This window comes from Xenopus laevis, chromosome 6S (genome assembly GCF_017654675.1).
Source record: "Xenopus laevis strain J_2021 chromosome 6S, Xenopus_laevis_v10.1, whole genome shotgun sequence".
Lineage (NCBI taxonomy): Eukaryota > Metazoa > Chordata > Amphibia > Anura > Pipidae > Xenopus > Xenopus laevis.
Window position 1 is genome coordinate 128,349,323 of NC_054382.1, and position 18,294 is coordinate 128,367,616.

Here is an 18,294-nt window from a genome sequence, read left to right on the forward strand (position 1 = left end):
AAGTGATTCCCATCCTCGCTCTTGAGACTGTGCATTAGACTGGCTTTCTAAAAGCCATTATGGATGTGATCATCATCAACATCAACATCATCATCATCACAGACTCAAATTAACAGATGGGGCAGGCGACATTACTCATATAAAAAAAATATTTTTCAAATAATTTATGCTCCATAGCCATGAAGATAATGTATTTCCAAACTGCTAATAATAAATTATCTGCAAATGGTGAACACATGTGGAGTTCGAGTTCGGGGAATGCAAAACAGTTTATGAAAGGGGAACATAAACCAAAGGACGGATAAAACTACCTACCGGTTCCATAGTGAGTCTCTAGAGGAAAAACTCGAAAGTCTAGAGGCCGAAGATCGCATGTCGCTGCCGTCACCATAAGAAAATGACCTGGAAATAATGAGAAGAAACAAGCTGCAATTACATGTGTGTCTTGTATTTATTTCATCGAATTATTCTGCAGTGAGTTCAGAATGGCTCATGCCCATAGGCTCTTCTGTAGAACTTTGGTTTATCATTTTATTCAAGCTAATGTGGAATGTTCGTTCCCTGTCCTGTTCTATTTACTGAATAATGTTGGTTTATTGTTTGGCTCTGGCCACATCATAATATTAGTTCAGATATTGCTGTTATGTGGGAACAGCTTCTAGTTCTTGGCCCAACCAATATGCTATTTATTTTAGTTCTGTTTTTGTATCGCTTGTATAGACGCTATCTCCTCATTGATTAGATAAATCATTCATGCAAACTGCAGCTGACCATTGCTGGTCCTGTTCCAGATACCTCTGCATTTTTTATTAAATTGACCCAACTCCTTATAGGATTTAAAGGATAAGTAAACCTTTAAAATAAGTGAATGTAAAATGGATGAGGGGGCTATTCTAAGCACTTTTGCAATGTACATTCATTATTTATTTTTCTTTAATTCCAAGATATTAAGGGATACGTGTGCTGTTAAAGGAACAGTAACGTCAAAAAAGAAAAGTGTTTTAAAGTAATGAAAATATAATGCAGTATTGCCCTGCACTGGCAAAACTGCTGTGTTTGCTTAAGAAACACTACTATTGTTTATATCAATAAGCTGCGGTGTAGCAATGGGGGCAGCCATTCAAAGGAGAAAAAGCTCAAGTTACACAGCAGATAGCAAATAAGCTCTGTCTGTCTAATGGTGTTATCTGTTATCCATTCGTTAACCTGTGCCATATAGCCGTTTTTCAATTTCCGCCATTGCTCCACAGCAGCTTGTTTACATGAACTATAGTAGTGTTTCTGAAGCAAACAGATCAGTTTTACCAGTGCAGGGCAACACTACATGATATTTTCATTACTTTAAAACATTTAAATTTTTTGGTGTTACTGTTCCTTTAATATGAATGAATTTTGTTACAACAGCGCCACCTCGGGTCATTTTCCCACCAGTCTGACCAGCAAGTAGTCAAGGAAGTTGTCAGGAGAAAGAAAGAGGCTGCTCTGGTGTTCTTCTGTTTAGGAATAAAATTAGAAACCTAAGAATCCTAAGCAGAAGAACATCAGCCTCTTTCTTTCTCCTGACAACTTCCTTGACTACTTGCTGGTCAGACTGGTGGGAAACTGACCAGCAGGTGGCGCTGTTGTAACACAATTCATTCATATTAACAGCACATGTATCCCTTAATATCTTGGAATTAAAGAAAAATAAATAATGAATGTACATTGCAAAAGTGCTTAGAATAGCCCCCTCATCAATTTTACATTCACTTATTTTAAAGGTTTACTTATCCTTTAATATCTTGGAATTAAAGAAAAATAAATAATGAATGTACATTGCAAAAGTGCTTAGAATAGCCCCCTCATCAATTTTACATTCACTTATTTTAACGGTTTAAGCTATGCCTACTGCTAATGGCGATCCTGATACTTACAAAGAGATTTAGCAGCTGGACAAAATCCTGTTGGGAATTGTATTATAAATGGGAGAGATCTGGGAGACAGTCGGCGCTACAGAAACCTAATATAGTCCAAGAGCAGAACCGTGATTTTTATATAAAGAGAAGAAAGTTGTGGAATCCTGAACAGAAGCGGATGGAAAAAATTCTTCAGAGAAATCCAGAGAAACAGTAAAACAGAGGGAGGATGTCAGTCTAGATGTTAACCTTTACAGATATTTATATGAGAAGGGTTATGAGACCAGAATTCCCGTTGTGTGTTTATTGATTGGAGCCAAGGAATGGCCTTGTTTTGATTGGTGGGTCCAAACAAATGCAGTCAGCAGGGACCCAAGTCAATGACCTCCTGCTTGAAACTCACTTTGAGACGTGTATATTTTCCAATGCCTAAAGGACAAGTTGCTTTTGATTATGAACTGCTAAAACATTTCTGTTGCAAAGGGCTACTATTTTTTATTGATTACTGGCAACAGAGTAATTTATTCTACCTAATCCCTACATTTTCCAACCACCCTAGTGAACTGTAGGCATCTTGCTAGGATATTGAGCTGAGTTTTCTAGTAGGACTATTTTCCACACAAAAATAGGGTGGAGCCTGGAAAAATAATGATATTAATATACATGCAATAAGATAAAATGTGCGCTGGGTAGAATACCTCATTTGGCTCCACCATGTCCAAGGCAGGTCTGTTGCTTCTTAAAGCCGAGAAGGTGAACATTAATCAATAGTGTTTAATTAACTGTATTTTGAACTTTTTGGTTTTCAAGCCATCCTTTTAGGCCTCCCTGGTTTCGAACCAGAGACCCGTTACATTCCAGGTACTGCTCCTCCTGCCTGGGCCACAGGAGGCAGCGTGGAGACAGACTAGCTCTGACAGCTGCCTCTGTGTCAGTTTTCACAAGTACACATCCTCTATCCAGTTGAGGGCAATTGCTAATTTGAGGGCTATTTATAGGGCACCTATCACACCCAAAATCAAACACATATTAACAATCTGACCAGTACACGTTTAATCAAACTACATATACAGTTGTTTGTGAAAAAAACAGCAGTTTTTAATATATCCCTTACATTGTCAAATGGGTTCTTTCACTGAGGGAGTCCATACTGTGACTATAACATGCAAATGAGTTCAGGAGCATGCTCAGATTGTAGCACTGCCCTGAGTATTCTACCCAGAATGCCTAGCTTTAGTAAACTCCTCCACTAGAAGTATCATGAGATTTCCCTATCTTGGCCCCTGCTGGTGATGTTATTATGCAAATGAAGGGCACACACTAACTTGCAGAAGGTGGCAGCACTACTGAACAGCAGCTAACACAGAAGTCTGGCTGATTTGAAAATAGCTTAGAAGGGTTGCTAGGCAAACAAGTAATTTCAACTGAGCATGTGCGAGATTTCAGAGCTGCAGTTGACTGGGAAGATATAGGTAGGAGGAGCCAGTGAAATCCAAAATGTCTGCCTCAGCTAGAACTGCAGTGGAGATAGGGGAGATCTTGCAGAAGGAATAGTGAGCTGATGATTTACATTATACAAACAATTCTAACTTTTTTAAAAATCGGATTTATTAAACTTTCACATAGTGTATTTACTTAGTAAATGATTTTAGTTGATGATTGGTGCCCTTTAAGCCTGATTCCCCGACACCCTGTGCTGAATTATTGGCCCTACCGCTGACTCCAAGCCTCTTGATATCCTGATCTTGTTCCTGTTCCTGATCCTGCTCCAGTTTCTGCTCCTGTTCCTGAATCTTATCTGGTAACCTTGTCTTGTTCCTGCCCTGTCCTGTTCCTATATGGTCCTTGTTCACATACTGATCTCCCGTTTTTGACCTCAGCTTGTTTTTTGACCTTGCATGTACTCTGCCCGTCCCGAACTTTGACCTGTTCCTGATACTCTCTGTCTCCCGCCTGCCCTTGACTTTTGGCCTCAACCCAGTTTTGTTTCGTGCTGTTGTTATATCCCTCCGCAGAGATGTTTGCACTTTCTTCTCCTTATAAACAGGGATGGGCGAATTTGACCCGTTTCGTTTCGCCAAAAATTCGCCACTGGCGAAATGTCGCAGACGCCCATTAAAGTCTATGGGCGTCAAAAAAAATTTGTCGCGCGGCGAAATTATTTTGTCGCGCGTCTTTTTTTGACGCACGTCTCCATACAAGTCTATGGGCGTCATTTTTTCGGCGAAACGAGGCGAAAAAATTCGCCCATCCCTCCTTATAAAAAAAAACAATTTATACAGCACATTGGCTCCTGTCCGTCAATCATTACAGGTCCAACATTTAGTTCCCCTTCACACACTGTTGACATTAAATCATAGTTCCAAAAAAATCTCTGGGATTTGACCTTCTTTCTGTGCATCCAAGAGTATCTAGTAGATCAATTATGCATTTCTTTACAACCACACCCTACATGACCTTCAGGCTGGGCCACCACATCCTCTTCTATGGATCCTCCAAATGGGACCAGCCTCACAGTTTAGGCAACCTTTGAAAAACCAAACGCATGCACAAAGGAAGGTGGGTCTTTGGTCACATGCTATGCTATCCCTAAGATAATGTACTTTTGAAATATGGACATGGTATCAGTGAACAATCACAACCTTGTGATCACAATGACTCAGCAGTGAAGACAAAGTCATAGGTTCATATATAGTTTGTTCATTGTACTTGGGATCTTCCAAAACTTGTGAACTGCAATTTCCAGCAATCCTACCCTAAACCCTAATCTCAGCAGGCAGTTGTGAGTGACATGTAAAGACTAGGCAGCTTTTTTTTGTTATATGAGCTTTCATGATTATACTTCTCATATTCCCTTAGGTGCTACAACAAATTACACAGGGATGGCATGATTTCATGTTCATATTTGCAAATCTGATATGAATGTCACCCAACGTGATGTAGTTAGTACTAACATTTGTTATAACATCTGTCAGACAGCTTCATGGTTGGGTTTCCTTCTTTCCTGTGTTCATACCCCAACATTTCCCACAACTTCCTTGCACATCACACAAACAATTAGAGCAGAACAGGGTCTTGTACAAAAGCCAAATGTAGCCCTGCAGGGCCTTACTAGCTCTGAATAGACACACACCATATAAGTAGTTGATGGAAAAATGCTACAGAAGTAGTAGTAGTAGTAATAGATTCAGTAGTTTAAAACTAGTTTCAAACATAATGGGGATTATTTATTAAAGTCCAAATGCCCCAAAAACTCAAAAAAAATCAGAATTTTAGTGAAAAAAAAAACGAATTAATTATACCCCTAGGATGGAAAAAGCACAAATCCGAAAATCCGGCATCTCAGACCTGCCGAGGTGGTATATCAGTCAATGGGAAAAGTCTGGAAGATATGATCTGCACCGGGTTTAGTGCAAAAATCCGAAGATTTTGTGAGTTTCAGGGTGGTAAATTCCTGCACTGGAATTTTTCGGGAAAATGTATTGGTAAATAAGGGGAAATATACTGGGCGGATTTGGTCTATAGTATATTTCAGAAAATAATGAGATAAATTAGAATTTTGATAAATAACTCAGAATGTGTTTATAAAGTGCAAGTAGGACTAAATGTAAAACATCACATTCCAGATGACAGAAGTGCCCTCATGCTTTATGGTCCTTCAGGGAGCTTCATTTGAAGAGTTCTTTACAAACAACCCTCCAGCGATACTGAACTTTCTCTCTGGTACTTGAGGATGGGGTCAACATCCCTTCGCCCAGACAGATCCTTCACTACCATGTGTCTATCCCTGTGTGTCTATCCCCTTCTTAGGCCAATCACTGCCTGAGTTCCCTCCCACCTAGTATGCAATAAATATTCACCAGCCATCCCCTTGATTTAAAGGTATCCATTCTAGACTTAGGCCTCCTCACTCACATCTATACTATTGTAGGGACCCACTAGGGTGCTAACTCCATTACCTACTCATTGACACCATAGACTGCTCACTAACTACCCTTGTCCAGGCTGTTGGTCCCAAGCAACTACTAGGCCTTAGGTGGAAGACGAGCTGACCAATAACAGCAGAAGACTTGGATATCAGTCAGCTTGTCAATTGGGCTGGCCGGAAAAATTTGATTGGACACCTTTGAAGGCGCCCAAACATTGGCCATTGTTAAGGTGGTCATAGGCGTTACAATTTTGATCTTTCCTGGAAAGATCTTTCCAAGAAAGCTTATTTGTTTCAATACATACAAGTAGAGCTGAATCGTCAGATATACAGAGAGAAATAATAGAATTCTACCTGTATCTGATGATTCAGCACTAAAGGTGGCCATAGACTTAATACTTACAGAACAATCTTTCTTGAAAAAACATAGGTAGCTCTAGGTAGAGCTGAATTTTCAGATATACAGGTAGAAACAATGGAATTCAACCTGTATCTGACAATTCAGCTCTAGCAATGGCCGATGTTTGGGAATCTTCAAAGGCTCCCGATCAAAATTTTCCATCCAGCCCGATCGACGAGCCGACCAATATCCAAATATTCTGCCGATCTTTTCCCACCATACACGCACCTTTACTGCTGAGTCATTAGATACAGTTAGCATTCTATTGTTTCTACCTTTATATCTGATGATTCAGCTCTACATGTGTGTATTGAAATGAACGATCTTTACTGGAAATATCTTTTCCAGGAAAGAGTGTAATTTTAACGTCTATGGCCACCTTAAGGTGAAGAGTCAGTACCATTACATCACTTGAGAGTAAGTTAGAGGGAGAAGGTCCTCCATATGAGAGTTAACGTGGCCATAGAGGCACCGATAATATTGTACAGAATGAATTTTCATACAATATTCGATGTTTGTACTAAGATCTCTTGTCTCAGGCTTCCAGAGCCTCACTCCACTAGAGTAGACCCAAACAAGAACACTATGTGGATAGAAAATGACTTCCTCCCACCCATACCAAAGTGACCTTGCCAACTAACTAAGAAAAAACAAAGCATCCAAACTTAATGGAAACGTTATGATCAATAAGATAATGGAGATAGTTGGGCTGATGTTTTTAGGTGGAGAAGGCATTAAAATCTGGTGGAAAATACAAAATGCAGTGTGTTTAAACACTTATTTGTAATGTGCCTTTCCACAGTTTACATAGATCAATAAAACCACTCTTCCCCAAGACAGCTTTCCTGCCATAGAGGTCTGCAGTCTAGCGAGCACTTTGCAGATGATAGAAATGTAAATGAAAGAAAATGTCAGCGCTGAAGTATGGTTGTGTGCCAAAGAATTGTTTTAAGACTGAATCTGATGGACTCCTTGTTAAGAGGAATTCAGGCTTCAATTGGCTACTAGCGAGGATAGTCATGACATAGGAGAAAATAAAGAATTTGGAATCCCACCAAACATTGGGTAGGACTGGAAATAGTCTTTAAAGAGAGTGAGAGATTGTCCACGTGGGCACATCTGAAAAACCCACAAGTGTCCATCGATTCATCATTTGGATCACACGCTATAAATTATTTCTATACGTTAAAACTAACTGTACCGCATTTCAGAATAGTCTGTTCCAGTACAAACCAAGGGTAACAAAGGCCAAGCTAGAAATCAATAAAGATAATATGGCGAGCAGGACTGCTGCTATGACTCCAACCATGGGGAATAAAAGTGCTCTTACTCCACATCTTATTGGCATCTAATCTTGCTTTAGACTTGTATTTCAGGCCTGATATATTGCAAAACCTATACAAGCAAGGGAGAAGGGTTTACACATCAGGTTCCTTTTGGTAGTAACTGGACACGTGATTCAGAACATCAGTAGAAATGCAATATAACTGGCTATTCAACCCTTAATATTCAACTGAATAAACATACAAAATATATTGAATATAATGACATTGGCTCCTTCATGCCAGTTTGATTTCTGTCACACTGGGGGACATGCTGATGGGCAACGTTGAAAAATGTTTTGGCTACCATGGCTAGAGAAAGAGACAGTGAGAATGAGGGAATCACTCAGGCATGAGTTAGGCATGAAGGTGTTCAGCTTTATGTAATAGTATGGGTCTTTTTAAAAGGGTTCCAAACACTTTTTTCAGTTTAGTTGTTTTCGGATTCTTCGCCATAAACAAGGACTTTTTTCAATTACTTTCCGTCTTTTATTTTTTACCGTTTTCCCAAAATTAAAGTTTAATTGGAAAAAGTCTTTATTTCTGGTGAACGATCTGAAACAAAATGAACTGGAAAAAGTTTTTGAAGGTGAACAACCCTGTTCAATTAAATCCTAAAAATGCTTAAAGTTTCAGCTTGTCAATAGCAGCAATGATCCAGGACTTCAAACTTGTCACAGGGGGTCACCATCTTGGAAAGTGTCTGTGACACTCACATGCTCAGTGGGCTCTGATTGGCTGTTGAGAAGCTAAGCTTAGGGCTCGTCACTAATTATCCAGCAGAAAATGAGCTTCCCTGGCTGTAATATAAGCTGATGCTACAGGTTTGCTGATTATTCAATTCTGATGCTAATTGCACTGGTTTCTGTGCTGCCATGTAGTAATTATGTGTATTAATTACTAATCAGCCTTATATTGTGACATTTCTATTCTATGTGTACTGTATATTGTGAGTGGCTCCCTAAGCTCAGTAAGTGACAGCAGCACAGAGCATGTGCAGTGAATCAGCAGAAAAGAAGATGGGGAGCTACTGGGGCATCTTTGGAGACACAGATCTTTACTGCTAAAGGGCTGTGGTTGCCTTGGGCTGGTACAGAAGCACAAAACATCATATACAACATTTCTAGCTACTTCTTTAGTTAGGCTTTAGTTCTCCTTTAACACAACATTCTATATATGAGCTGAAGGAAAGGAAAAGAGGTGCCTAATGGTGTGAAATCATTAGTCCCAAACCCTTCCATTACTCTACAGTTCTGAGCTGGCTGACATGGGCCTCTGGACTGACTTCCCCCCACAGTCTGTAACTGATATGCAGATCTCCAGTCCCCGGCTGCCCCTGTGTCTAAAATACTTTCTTAATTAAAGAGAGAACAGGAAATGGTTTCTGCTCAGGGTAAAAACCTAGGAGGGGTTTTAGGTCCTAGATTGTAAAAAATACTTCCTATCCACTTCCTATCCTATCTTCCTATCTTCAGGGAGAATTTCCTGAGCTGCCAGAAAGTGGACCCACTTAATAAAAATAGTCTGTTGTAAGGATCCTCTCCCTGATTCATTGTTTCCCGCCAGACTGTCAAGGAGGCACAAGGAAAGGGGGTCTCTCTAAAAGTCAAAATGAACAAACATGGTCAATGCTGCATGATGCCTGAATTATCTATAGGGGATCTGAACAACTGAGGCTGCTTTTGGCCCCTTTAATAATACAGCCCTACAACACCACATGCTTGTAACAAGAACTATTGGAAATGCATCATCTGTAGCAGTTGGAATATCAGCGATTTAGAGGGGTTGTAACTGTGAGATAGCAGGTATAGTAGGGAGAGATGGTGTCTATAGTAACAGTGGATAATAGTCTCTGGGAAGGGAGTGTGACTGTGGGATAGCAGGTATAGTAGGGAGAGATGGTGCCTATAGTAACAGTGGGATAATAGTCTCTGGGAAGGGAGTGTGACTGTGGGATAGCAGGTATAGTAGGGAGAGATGGTGCCTATAGTAACTGTGGATAATAGTCTCTAGGTAGGGAGTGTGACTGTGGGATAGCAGGTATAGTAGGGAGAGATGGTGCCTATAGTAACAGTGGATAATAGTCTCTGGGAAGGGAGTGTGACTGTGGGATAGCAGGTATAGTAGGGAGAGATGGTGTCTATAGTAACAGTGGATAATAGTCTCTGGGAAGGGAGTGTGACTGTGGGATTGCAGGTATAGTAGGGAGAGATGGTGCCTATAGTAACAGTGGATAATAGTCTCTGGGAAGGGAGTGTGACTGTGGGATAGCAGGTATAGTAGGGAGAGATGGTGTCTATAGTAACAGTGGATAATAGTCTCTGGGAAGGGAGTGTGACTGTGGGATAGCAGGTATAGTAGGGAGAGATGGTGTCTATAGTAACAGTGGATAATAGTCTCTGGGAAGGGAGTGTGACTGTGGGATTGCAGGTATAGTAGGGAGAGATGGTGCCTATAGTAACAGTGGATAATAGTCTCTGGGAAGGGAGTGTGACTGTGGGATAGCAGGTATAGTAGGGAGAGATGGTGCCTATAGTAACAGTGGGATAATAGTCTCTGGGAAGGGAGTGTGACTGTGGGATAGCAGGTATAGTAGGGAGAGATGGTGCCTATAGTAACAGTGGGATAATAGTCTCTGGGAAGGGAGTGTGACTGTGGGATAGCAGGTATAGTAGGGAGAGTTGGTGCCTATAGTAACAGTGGGATAATAGTCTCTGGGAAGGGAGTGTGACTGTGGGATAGCAGGTATAGTAGGGAGAGATGGTGTCTATAGTAAAAGTGGATAATAGTCTCTGGGGAGGGAGTGTGACTGTGGGATAGCAGGTATAGTAGGGAGAGATGGTGCCTATAGTAACTGTGGATAATAGTCTCTGGGAAGGGAGTGTGACTGTGGGATAACAGGTATAGTAGGGAGAGATGGTGTCTATAGTAACAGTGGATAATAGTCTCTGGGAAGGGAGTGTGACTGTGGGATAACAGGTATAGTAGGGAGAGATGGTGCCTATAGTAACAGTGGATAATAGTCTCTGGGAAGTGGCTGTGGCTGTGGGATAGCAGGTATAGTAGGGAGAGATGGTGCCTATAGTAAACACTTTACTCTAGGGTTTCCCAAATAATGTTGTAAGTTACTAATAACAATTAAATTTATTTTACACATCATTTATTTTTATTTTGTTTAATCAGATATATCAATACAATTATAACTGTGCACCTCTCCTCCATCGTTTTCCTTCTAAATAGAATAGCTACTCTCCATAGATATCTCAGTGATGGGACAGGAGCAGGAAGCACCATTGGCTACTCGTTTCATTCACGTGAGATGTGATGTGAGTTGATAACGGTTTCATGTGATTTGGAAGCGGAGTCGGGAAGATGATCATTATTACAGTTTGAAGAAATTGTAGATCTCGTTTCACTTCTTGGGAGGAGCAAAAACCCATTATATTAGGAAGAGAAGATGAAATCTATTTTTAATCAGATACTAACAACAATATCTATATCAACTGCCATTCTTACATTGAACAATGGAATTCATTTCTGAATGATCATATCTAATAGCAGGTTGCAATATGGGATTCCATCCTGAATCCTGTAGGGAAATGAGAGCAGAGCAGGCAGTAACTCTTCCAACGCTTTCCCCTTGTCTCTGTTCTCTGTTGTCTCCCCTTGTTTTAATGAGCCCTAATATCTTCCAACCGTTTCCTTTTTTCTCTGCCCCTTGCCCCTACCCTCACAGTAGCTTTATAATCTATTTTGCCCCAGGCAGTCGCCTCCCCCGTCACTCGGTGCCATATAATGACAACAACTTGCACAAAGAAGTGTCTATTTTATTGAGAGACCATGTGATAAATCCTTGGGTTTTTGAAAATGCAATAATATAGGTAAACAATAGACAATGGTAGAATGGTTGACACTTTCTGCTTCGCCATTTAAAGAAATTACTTTTTTTTTTTTTTTTTGCTATGGTCCCTTTTGTTTCTGTATCTCTTTAAAAGTGTGCACTGCTTGGCGGCATTGAGTGATGAGTGTGTAGTCAGAACTTCCTGTGCACTCCGTTAACTGCTTGTGTGCACTGCTATCAAAGCCTGTGTGTTACATTGATTTCAGCAGAATGTCAAATGACGGCTAGATATTTCAGTAAGTACCCCAGTGCTGCCTATGAACCTTTACTGAACTACACCTCCCAGCCATAGGGGCAAATTCACTAAGCGCTGAAGCGCCGAACGCTAGCGTTACTTCGCTAGCGTTACTTCGCTAGCGTTACTTCGCTAGCGTTTGCCATTTTCGTTACTGCACAAATTCACTAACAAACGCTGGCGTAGATTCGCTAGTGTTACTTTGCACCCTTACGCCTGGCGAATTTTCGCTACGGACGTAACTACGCAAATTCACTAACGCACGCAGTGTACTGAACGCTACCTTTTACGCCAGACTTCCTTCGCCACCTCAGACCAGGCGAAGCGCAATAGAGTAGATAGGGATTGCTTCAAAAAAAGTCCAAATTTTTTCTATGTCCCAAAACACGCTGGCGTGTTTTCTACATTATGGGTGATAGGCTGAAAAAGATCGAAAATTTTTTTGGGGCTCCCCTCCTTCCCCCCTACATTTCCTAACTCATGGCAACTTACCTAGACAGTGGGCACATGTGTAGGGCAAAATAAAATTTTTATTTGATGTTTTGAAGGTTTCCCAGGCATTTGTAGTGATTCTACGTATTGCTCCATTGAAATTTGAATTTGGCGCCGTATGCAAATTAACCATTGCTAGCGAAACTTCGCTTCGCTTAGCGAATCAACGATAGCGCAACTTCGCAATCTTACGCTACCCCGGAGCGCAACTTCGGATTTTAGTGAAATTGCGAAGCGCTGGCGAAACTACGCCTGGCGAAGTGTGGCGAAGTGCGGCGAAGTTACGCCTGGCGCAACTACGAATCTTAGTGAATTTGCCCCATAGTGAGTCCATTTATTATAATTACATCTTCCTTGACTTTTTACTCTGCCCTTTGCTATTTCTGTTCCTACACGTCCTGGTTGCATCAAGTCTGTAGTTAATCCCCACATCACCCCACAGCATGAGTGTGCCCACCACTCTCTCACATCTTTAGTCTCCCTCCTGCACAACCTGAAAACAGATAGTAAGCTCTGCGGCAAAGAGATTCCTTTGTTTGACTCGACATGAAAAGAAATGATTCACTGTTTAATGTGCTCCTATAAGGTGCTCTATATCTCTGATATATATATATATATACAGCTATTGGATCAGTTATATGGAAACCCTTTATCCAGATTATGGAAAGGCCATCTGTAATCTGTAATAATGAAACATTACTTTGTACGTGATCCCAACTAAGTTATAATTAATCCTTATTGGAAGCAAAACCAGCCTATTGGCTTTATTTAATGTTTACTTGATTTTCTAGTAGACTTAAGACATGGAGATCCAAATTGCGGTAAGATCCCTTATCTGGAAAACCCCAGGTCCTGAGCATTCTGGATAACAGGTCCCATACCTGTATATATTTGCAGACAGCATCGTTCATTCAGTATATTTAATCCCAAAGCCGTTACTGTATAAAGTGACACATAAATGCAGATTTTATTTCCAGGTTGGCTGCATTATTGTAATAAAACCCTTAACCCCTTCTTTCTTAACCTTAAGCCCCTAAGTGTTGCCAGACTTTGATTCCCAGAATGAATTAACCCATGATTATGTTGAAACAAAGCTTTTCATATAAATCTCATATACCCCAGCCAAACATTTGTCATTTGCTTTCATCCATTTAATTTCCTCCCTTATCCTTGCAGAAAAAAGTAAAGTTTGGTGATACCTTTTATTGGCCATCACCAAACTTTACTTTTTCTGCATTTTTTTTCAATGGCTAAGGGCAGAGACACACGCTCAGATTTGGGGAGATAAGTCGCCCAGCGACAAATCTCCTCTTCTTTGGGGGCGACTAATCTGCCCGAACGGCTTCCCGCCAGCTAGAATGTAAATTGCCGGCGGGATGGCACTTGGAGCAATTCGTTTTCTGAAGTTGCCTTACAAGGAAACTTCGGGCGACTTCGGAAAACGAAGCACACTGATTGCCATTCCGCCGACGATTTACATTGTAGCTGGCGGGGGCAGTTCGGAGAGATTAGTCGCCCGAAGAAGAGGAGATTTGTTGCTGGGCGACTAAATCTCCCCGAATCTGAGCGTGTGTCTCTGCCCTTACACGGTACAACATCCTAATCCCTTATCCTTAAGAACCGGCAGAAAACCTAATTTAAACAAATAACCCCACACTCACCAGAAACCATCCAGTTCCAATTCCCATCTCAGGCTCTTGTCGTCTCACCATTAAATCCATTATTCCATGTTACGAGAGAAAATAGAATTCCGTGCAGGGTGATTGGGAAAAAAAATAGTCCGAAAAGTGCCACCCAGAGAGGAAAGAAAAAGAAAGTCGGAACGAATTTTCCTTTTGTAGAATCCAAAGCTCTAAGTCAAATCATTCCTGGGAAGTGTGGGAGAGATCCATGCAGCCTCCTGGTTAATGTGAAACACTGGAAAGAGAGGCAGGAAGGGGAATCAGGCATGTGAGCAGGAATACGAGAAAAAAAAAACTGCCTTTTTTGTGGAAAGCCCTTGGGTTGAAAGCAGAGGGATTTCAGGAAATTCAAACAGTCCAGCAGGAAATCTGAACACAAGACATTCCACCATCTGGAGAGTTAAGGACACAGAGTTGTATCCTGCTGAGCTCGGCCTTGGGAGCCCAAATGTACATTATCTCTCGTCAGATATTCACATCACTGCTTGTTACAGCAATATATTGATTTACAAACGGACCACAACTCATCTGCCCCCCTCTCTCTTGCTTTTTCTCTAGGCTATTTACAGTGGACGCGGCTCAGCCTCGGATGCTTTGCATATACATAATTCATCACAAGGAGGGTTGCTAAAAAAGGGTCTGGCACAGGACTGGTTTAGCTCAAAACTTTATTGGGATACCAACAATATACCAACAATATACCTAGAGCTGGGGTGTTATAATTTGACCTTTCAGCAGTTTTCTGTGCCGGATAGGATACATAGGGCAGTGATGTTATTACAGGGGTTGTTCACCTTTCCATTAACTCTTAGGGGCCGATTCACTAACTTCGAGTGAAGGATTCGAAGTAAAAAAACGTCGAATTTCGAAGTATTTTTTGGGCTACTTCGACCATCGAATGGGCTACTTTGACCTTCGACTATGACTTCGAATCGAAGGATTCGAACTAAAAATCGTTCGACTATTCGACCATTCGATAGTCGAAGTACTGTCTCTTTAAAAAAAACTTCGACCTCCTAGTTCGCCATCTAAAAGCTACCGAAGTCAATGTTAGCCTATGGGGAAGGTCCCCATAGGCTTGGCTAACTTTTTTTTTGATCGAAGGATATTCCTTCGATCGTTGGATTTAAATCCTTCGAATCGAAGGATTTAATCGTTCGATCGAAGGAATAATCCTTCGATCGTTTGATCGCACTATTTGCGCTAAATCCTTCGACTTCGATATTCGAAGTCGAAGGATTTCAATTCCCAGTCGAATATCGAGGGTTAATTAACCCTCGATATTCAACCCTTAGTGAATCAGCCCCTTAGTATGATGTAGAGAGTAATTATCTGACAATTTACAATTGGTTTTCATTTTCTATTATTTGTGGTTTTTGGGTTATTTAACTTTTAATTCAGCAGCTCTCCAGTTTGCAATTTCAGCCATCTGGTTGCTAGGTTCCAAATGACCCTAGCAACCAAGCATTGATTTAAATAAGGGACTGGAACATGAATGGGAGAGGAGCTGAAAAAAAAGATGAGCAATAAACATTAGTGATAACAGATAGATAAGAGGGTTATTTATTAAAGTCTGAATGGCAAAAACTCAAAAAAAAATAGATTTTTTTTTTTACTATAAAATCCGAATTTTTAGTGAAAACAAAAACTCAAATCTTTTCAGAATTTATTAAACCCCAAGGGTGTTAAAAGTCCAAATAAAAAAGTACTCCAGCTCAGACCTTCTGTAGAAGTCAATGTGAGAAGGTCTAAAGATATCCTGATCTGCGTTGGGTTTCATACAATTATCTGAAGATCTTGTGGTTTTTGGGCATCAAATCCGAATTTTTCCCCGCACAGGAAATTTTCAGGAAAATGTATTGATAAGGGAAAAAAAATCAGTTTGGATTTGGTCGGACTATTTTACCAAAAATGATCAGAAATTTGCGGATATTGATACATAATGCCCTAAATGTGTAGACTTACAGAGCATTTGTCTTTAAGATGGGGTCAGTGTCCCTCATTTGAAAGCTGGAAAGAATCAGAAGAAGAAGGCAAATAATTCAAAAACTATACATAATTAAAAAAATGAAGGCCGATTGAAAAGTTGCTTAGAATTAGCCATTCTATAACATACTAAAAGTTGACATAAGGTTGAACTATCCCTTTAAAGGAACAGTTCAGTGTAAAAATATCACAATATATAAAAAACTGCAAAATGACACATAAATACAGATAGACAGACAGATGGATAGATAGATAGATAGATAGATAGATAGATAGATAGATAGAAAGATAGACAGACAGACAGACATAAATAGATGATAGATGATAGATAGATGATTGATAGATTAATAGATAGATAGATAGACAGACAGACAGTCAGACAGACATAGATGATAGATAGATGATAGATAGATAGATGATAGATAGATAGATAGATAGATAGATAGATAGATAATAGATAGATAGATAGATAGATAGATAATAGATGGATAGATAGATAGATAGATAGATAGATAGATAGATAATAGATAGATAGATAGATAGATAGATAATAGATGGATAGATAGATAGATAGATAGATAGATAGATAGATAGATAGATAATAGATAGATAGATAGATAGATAATAGATGGATAGATAGATAGATAATAGATAGATAGATAGATAGATAGATAATAGATGGATAGATAGATAGATATAGACAGACAGACAGACAGACAGACAGACAGACAGATACAGTAGATAGGGAAAAGAAATGATACACCCTAATTATATCTAGCTACTTAAAAGGAAAAATATTAAAGTAGTATTTTCGTAATTAATTAGCAAAATGTATGTACAAATTGTATCTGTTTTCTGTAGTAGAGACTAATTCTCCCAAGGAAGCTGGTTCTTCACAACAGGAAGTTGCCTTTATACAGCACAGCGGGATTCCTGGAAGTCACGGGGTACAGGAAGACAATTCCCTCTGAACCGATAAAAAAAAACCAACAAATGGATTTTTATTATTTTGGGAGAGGAGTCAATAAGGTCTATCGCACACTTGTGCTTTGATCACCACTATATTATCTTTCTGTATTTCAACATTTAGCCAAATAAATATTCATAAACGTTTGCACTGAAATTGTGTTATTTTCCTTTTCAAAAGAAATCCATATTTACGTATGTGTATCATGTTTTTGTCCACAACAATAAATGGCACATTCCCAACACCAGCCCAGACATTTATCCATTTCAAAGTTACTGGGTTTATGTGTTTTCTGCTTTGTGTTCATATTCACTTACTCTGTACGGCTGTGTGGGACACTATGGGACTATAAATTAGAATGATATTTATTTATCAGGTTTGGTTTGGCGGCAGCTGAGTATTGGCCCTTAGGACAATGTAACACAGGACAATCTCTCAAGCATTTTATCCATCAAATTGTTTATTTGTATACATTGATGTATGATGATATTTGGGAGTTTTGCAAAATGCTGTAGATGTTCATGTTCCATTGCTCAAGTGTTTGGATGATTATTTCCCTCCTGTACCTGCTATCCCCACAGTCAACATCCATTCCCATAAATTATTATCCCACTGTTACTATAGACACCATCTCTCCCTACTATACCTGCTATCCCACAGTCACACTCCCTTCCCAGAGACTATTATCCCACTGTTACTATAGACACCATCTCTCCCTACTATACCTGCTATCCCACAGTCACACTCCCTTCCCAGAGGACTATTATCCCACTGTTACTATAGGCACCATCTCTCCTACTATACCTGCTATCCCACAGTCACACTCCCTTCCAGAGACTATTATCCACTGTTACTATAGACACCATCTCTCCCTATATACCTGCTATCCCACAGTCACACTCCCCCAGAGACTATTATCCCACTGTTACTATAGACACATCTCTCCTACTATACCTGCTATCCCACAGTCACACTCCCTTCCCAGAGACTTATTATCCACTGTTACTATAGACACCCATCTCTCCCTACTATACCTGCTATCCCACAGTCACCTCCCTTCCCAGAGACTATTATCCACTGTTACTATAGACACCATCTCTCCCTACTATACCTGCTATCCCATAGTCCACACTCCCTTCCCAGAGACTTTATCCACTGTTTACTATAGGCACCATCTCTCCCTACTATACCTGCTATTCCACAGTCACACTCCCTTCCCAGAGACTATTATTGTCACGATCGCCGCCCCGGAGCTCCGGGCGGCGCGTCCCTCCTTGCCGGCGTCGCTCCCAAATGGCGGGCGCCCATGGCCGCCACGTGGGTAGCGGGCGCCGGCCGCGATGACGTCAGCGCGCCGACGTCGGCGCAAAGAGCGTCAATGAACGGTCAGAATGGGCGCCAAATTTGAAAATTAAAAGCGGCCAACTAGACGCCAGAATGGGCCCCAGAATAGGAATACTTTCCCTAAAGTGTATCTTGGGTTTCC

At 40.5% G+C, this 18,294-nt stretch overlaps 1 protein-coding gene across 4 annotated transcripts in view; it reads right to left on the reverse strand.

The window, feature by feature from the left end:
- Nucleotides 1–14,093, reverse strand: part of asap1.S (ArfGAP with SH3 domain, ankyrin repeat and PH domain 1 S homeolog) — a 167,342-nt gene extending 153,249 nt beyond the window's left edge. For all 4 annotated transcript variants that reach the window (XM_041568022.1, XM_041568019.1, XM_041568021.1 and 1 more), the window contains exons 1-2: nt 13,835–14,093; nt 316–402 (exon numbers count right to left, since the gene is read on the reverse strand). In XM_041568022.1, coding sequence (XP_041423956.1) covers nt 316–374 — 59 coding nt within the window. In that variant the 5' untranslated portion in view covers nt 375–402; nt 13,835–14,093. The remainder of the gene's footprint in view (nt 1–315; nt 403–13,834) is intronic.
- Between the last annotated feature and the right edge of the window lie 4,201 nt (nt 14,094–18,294).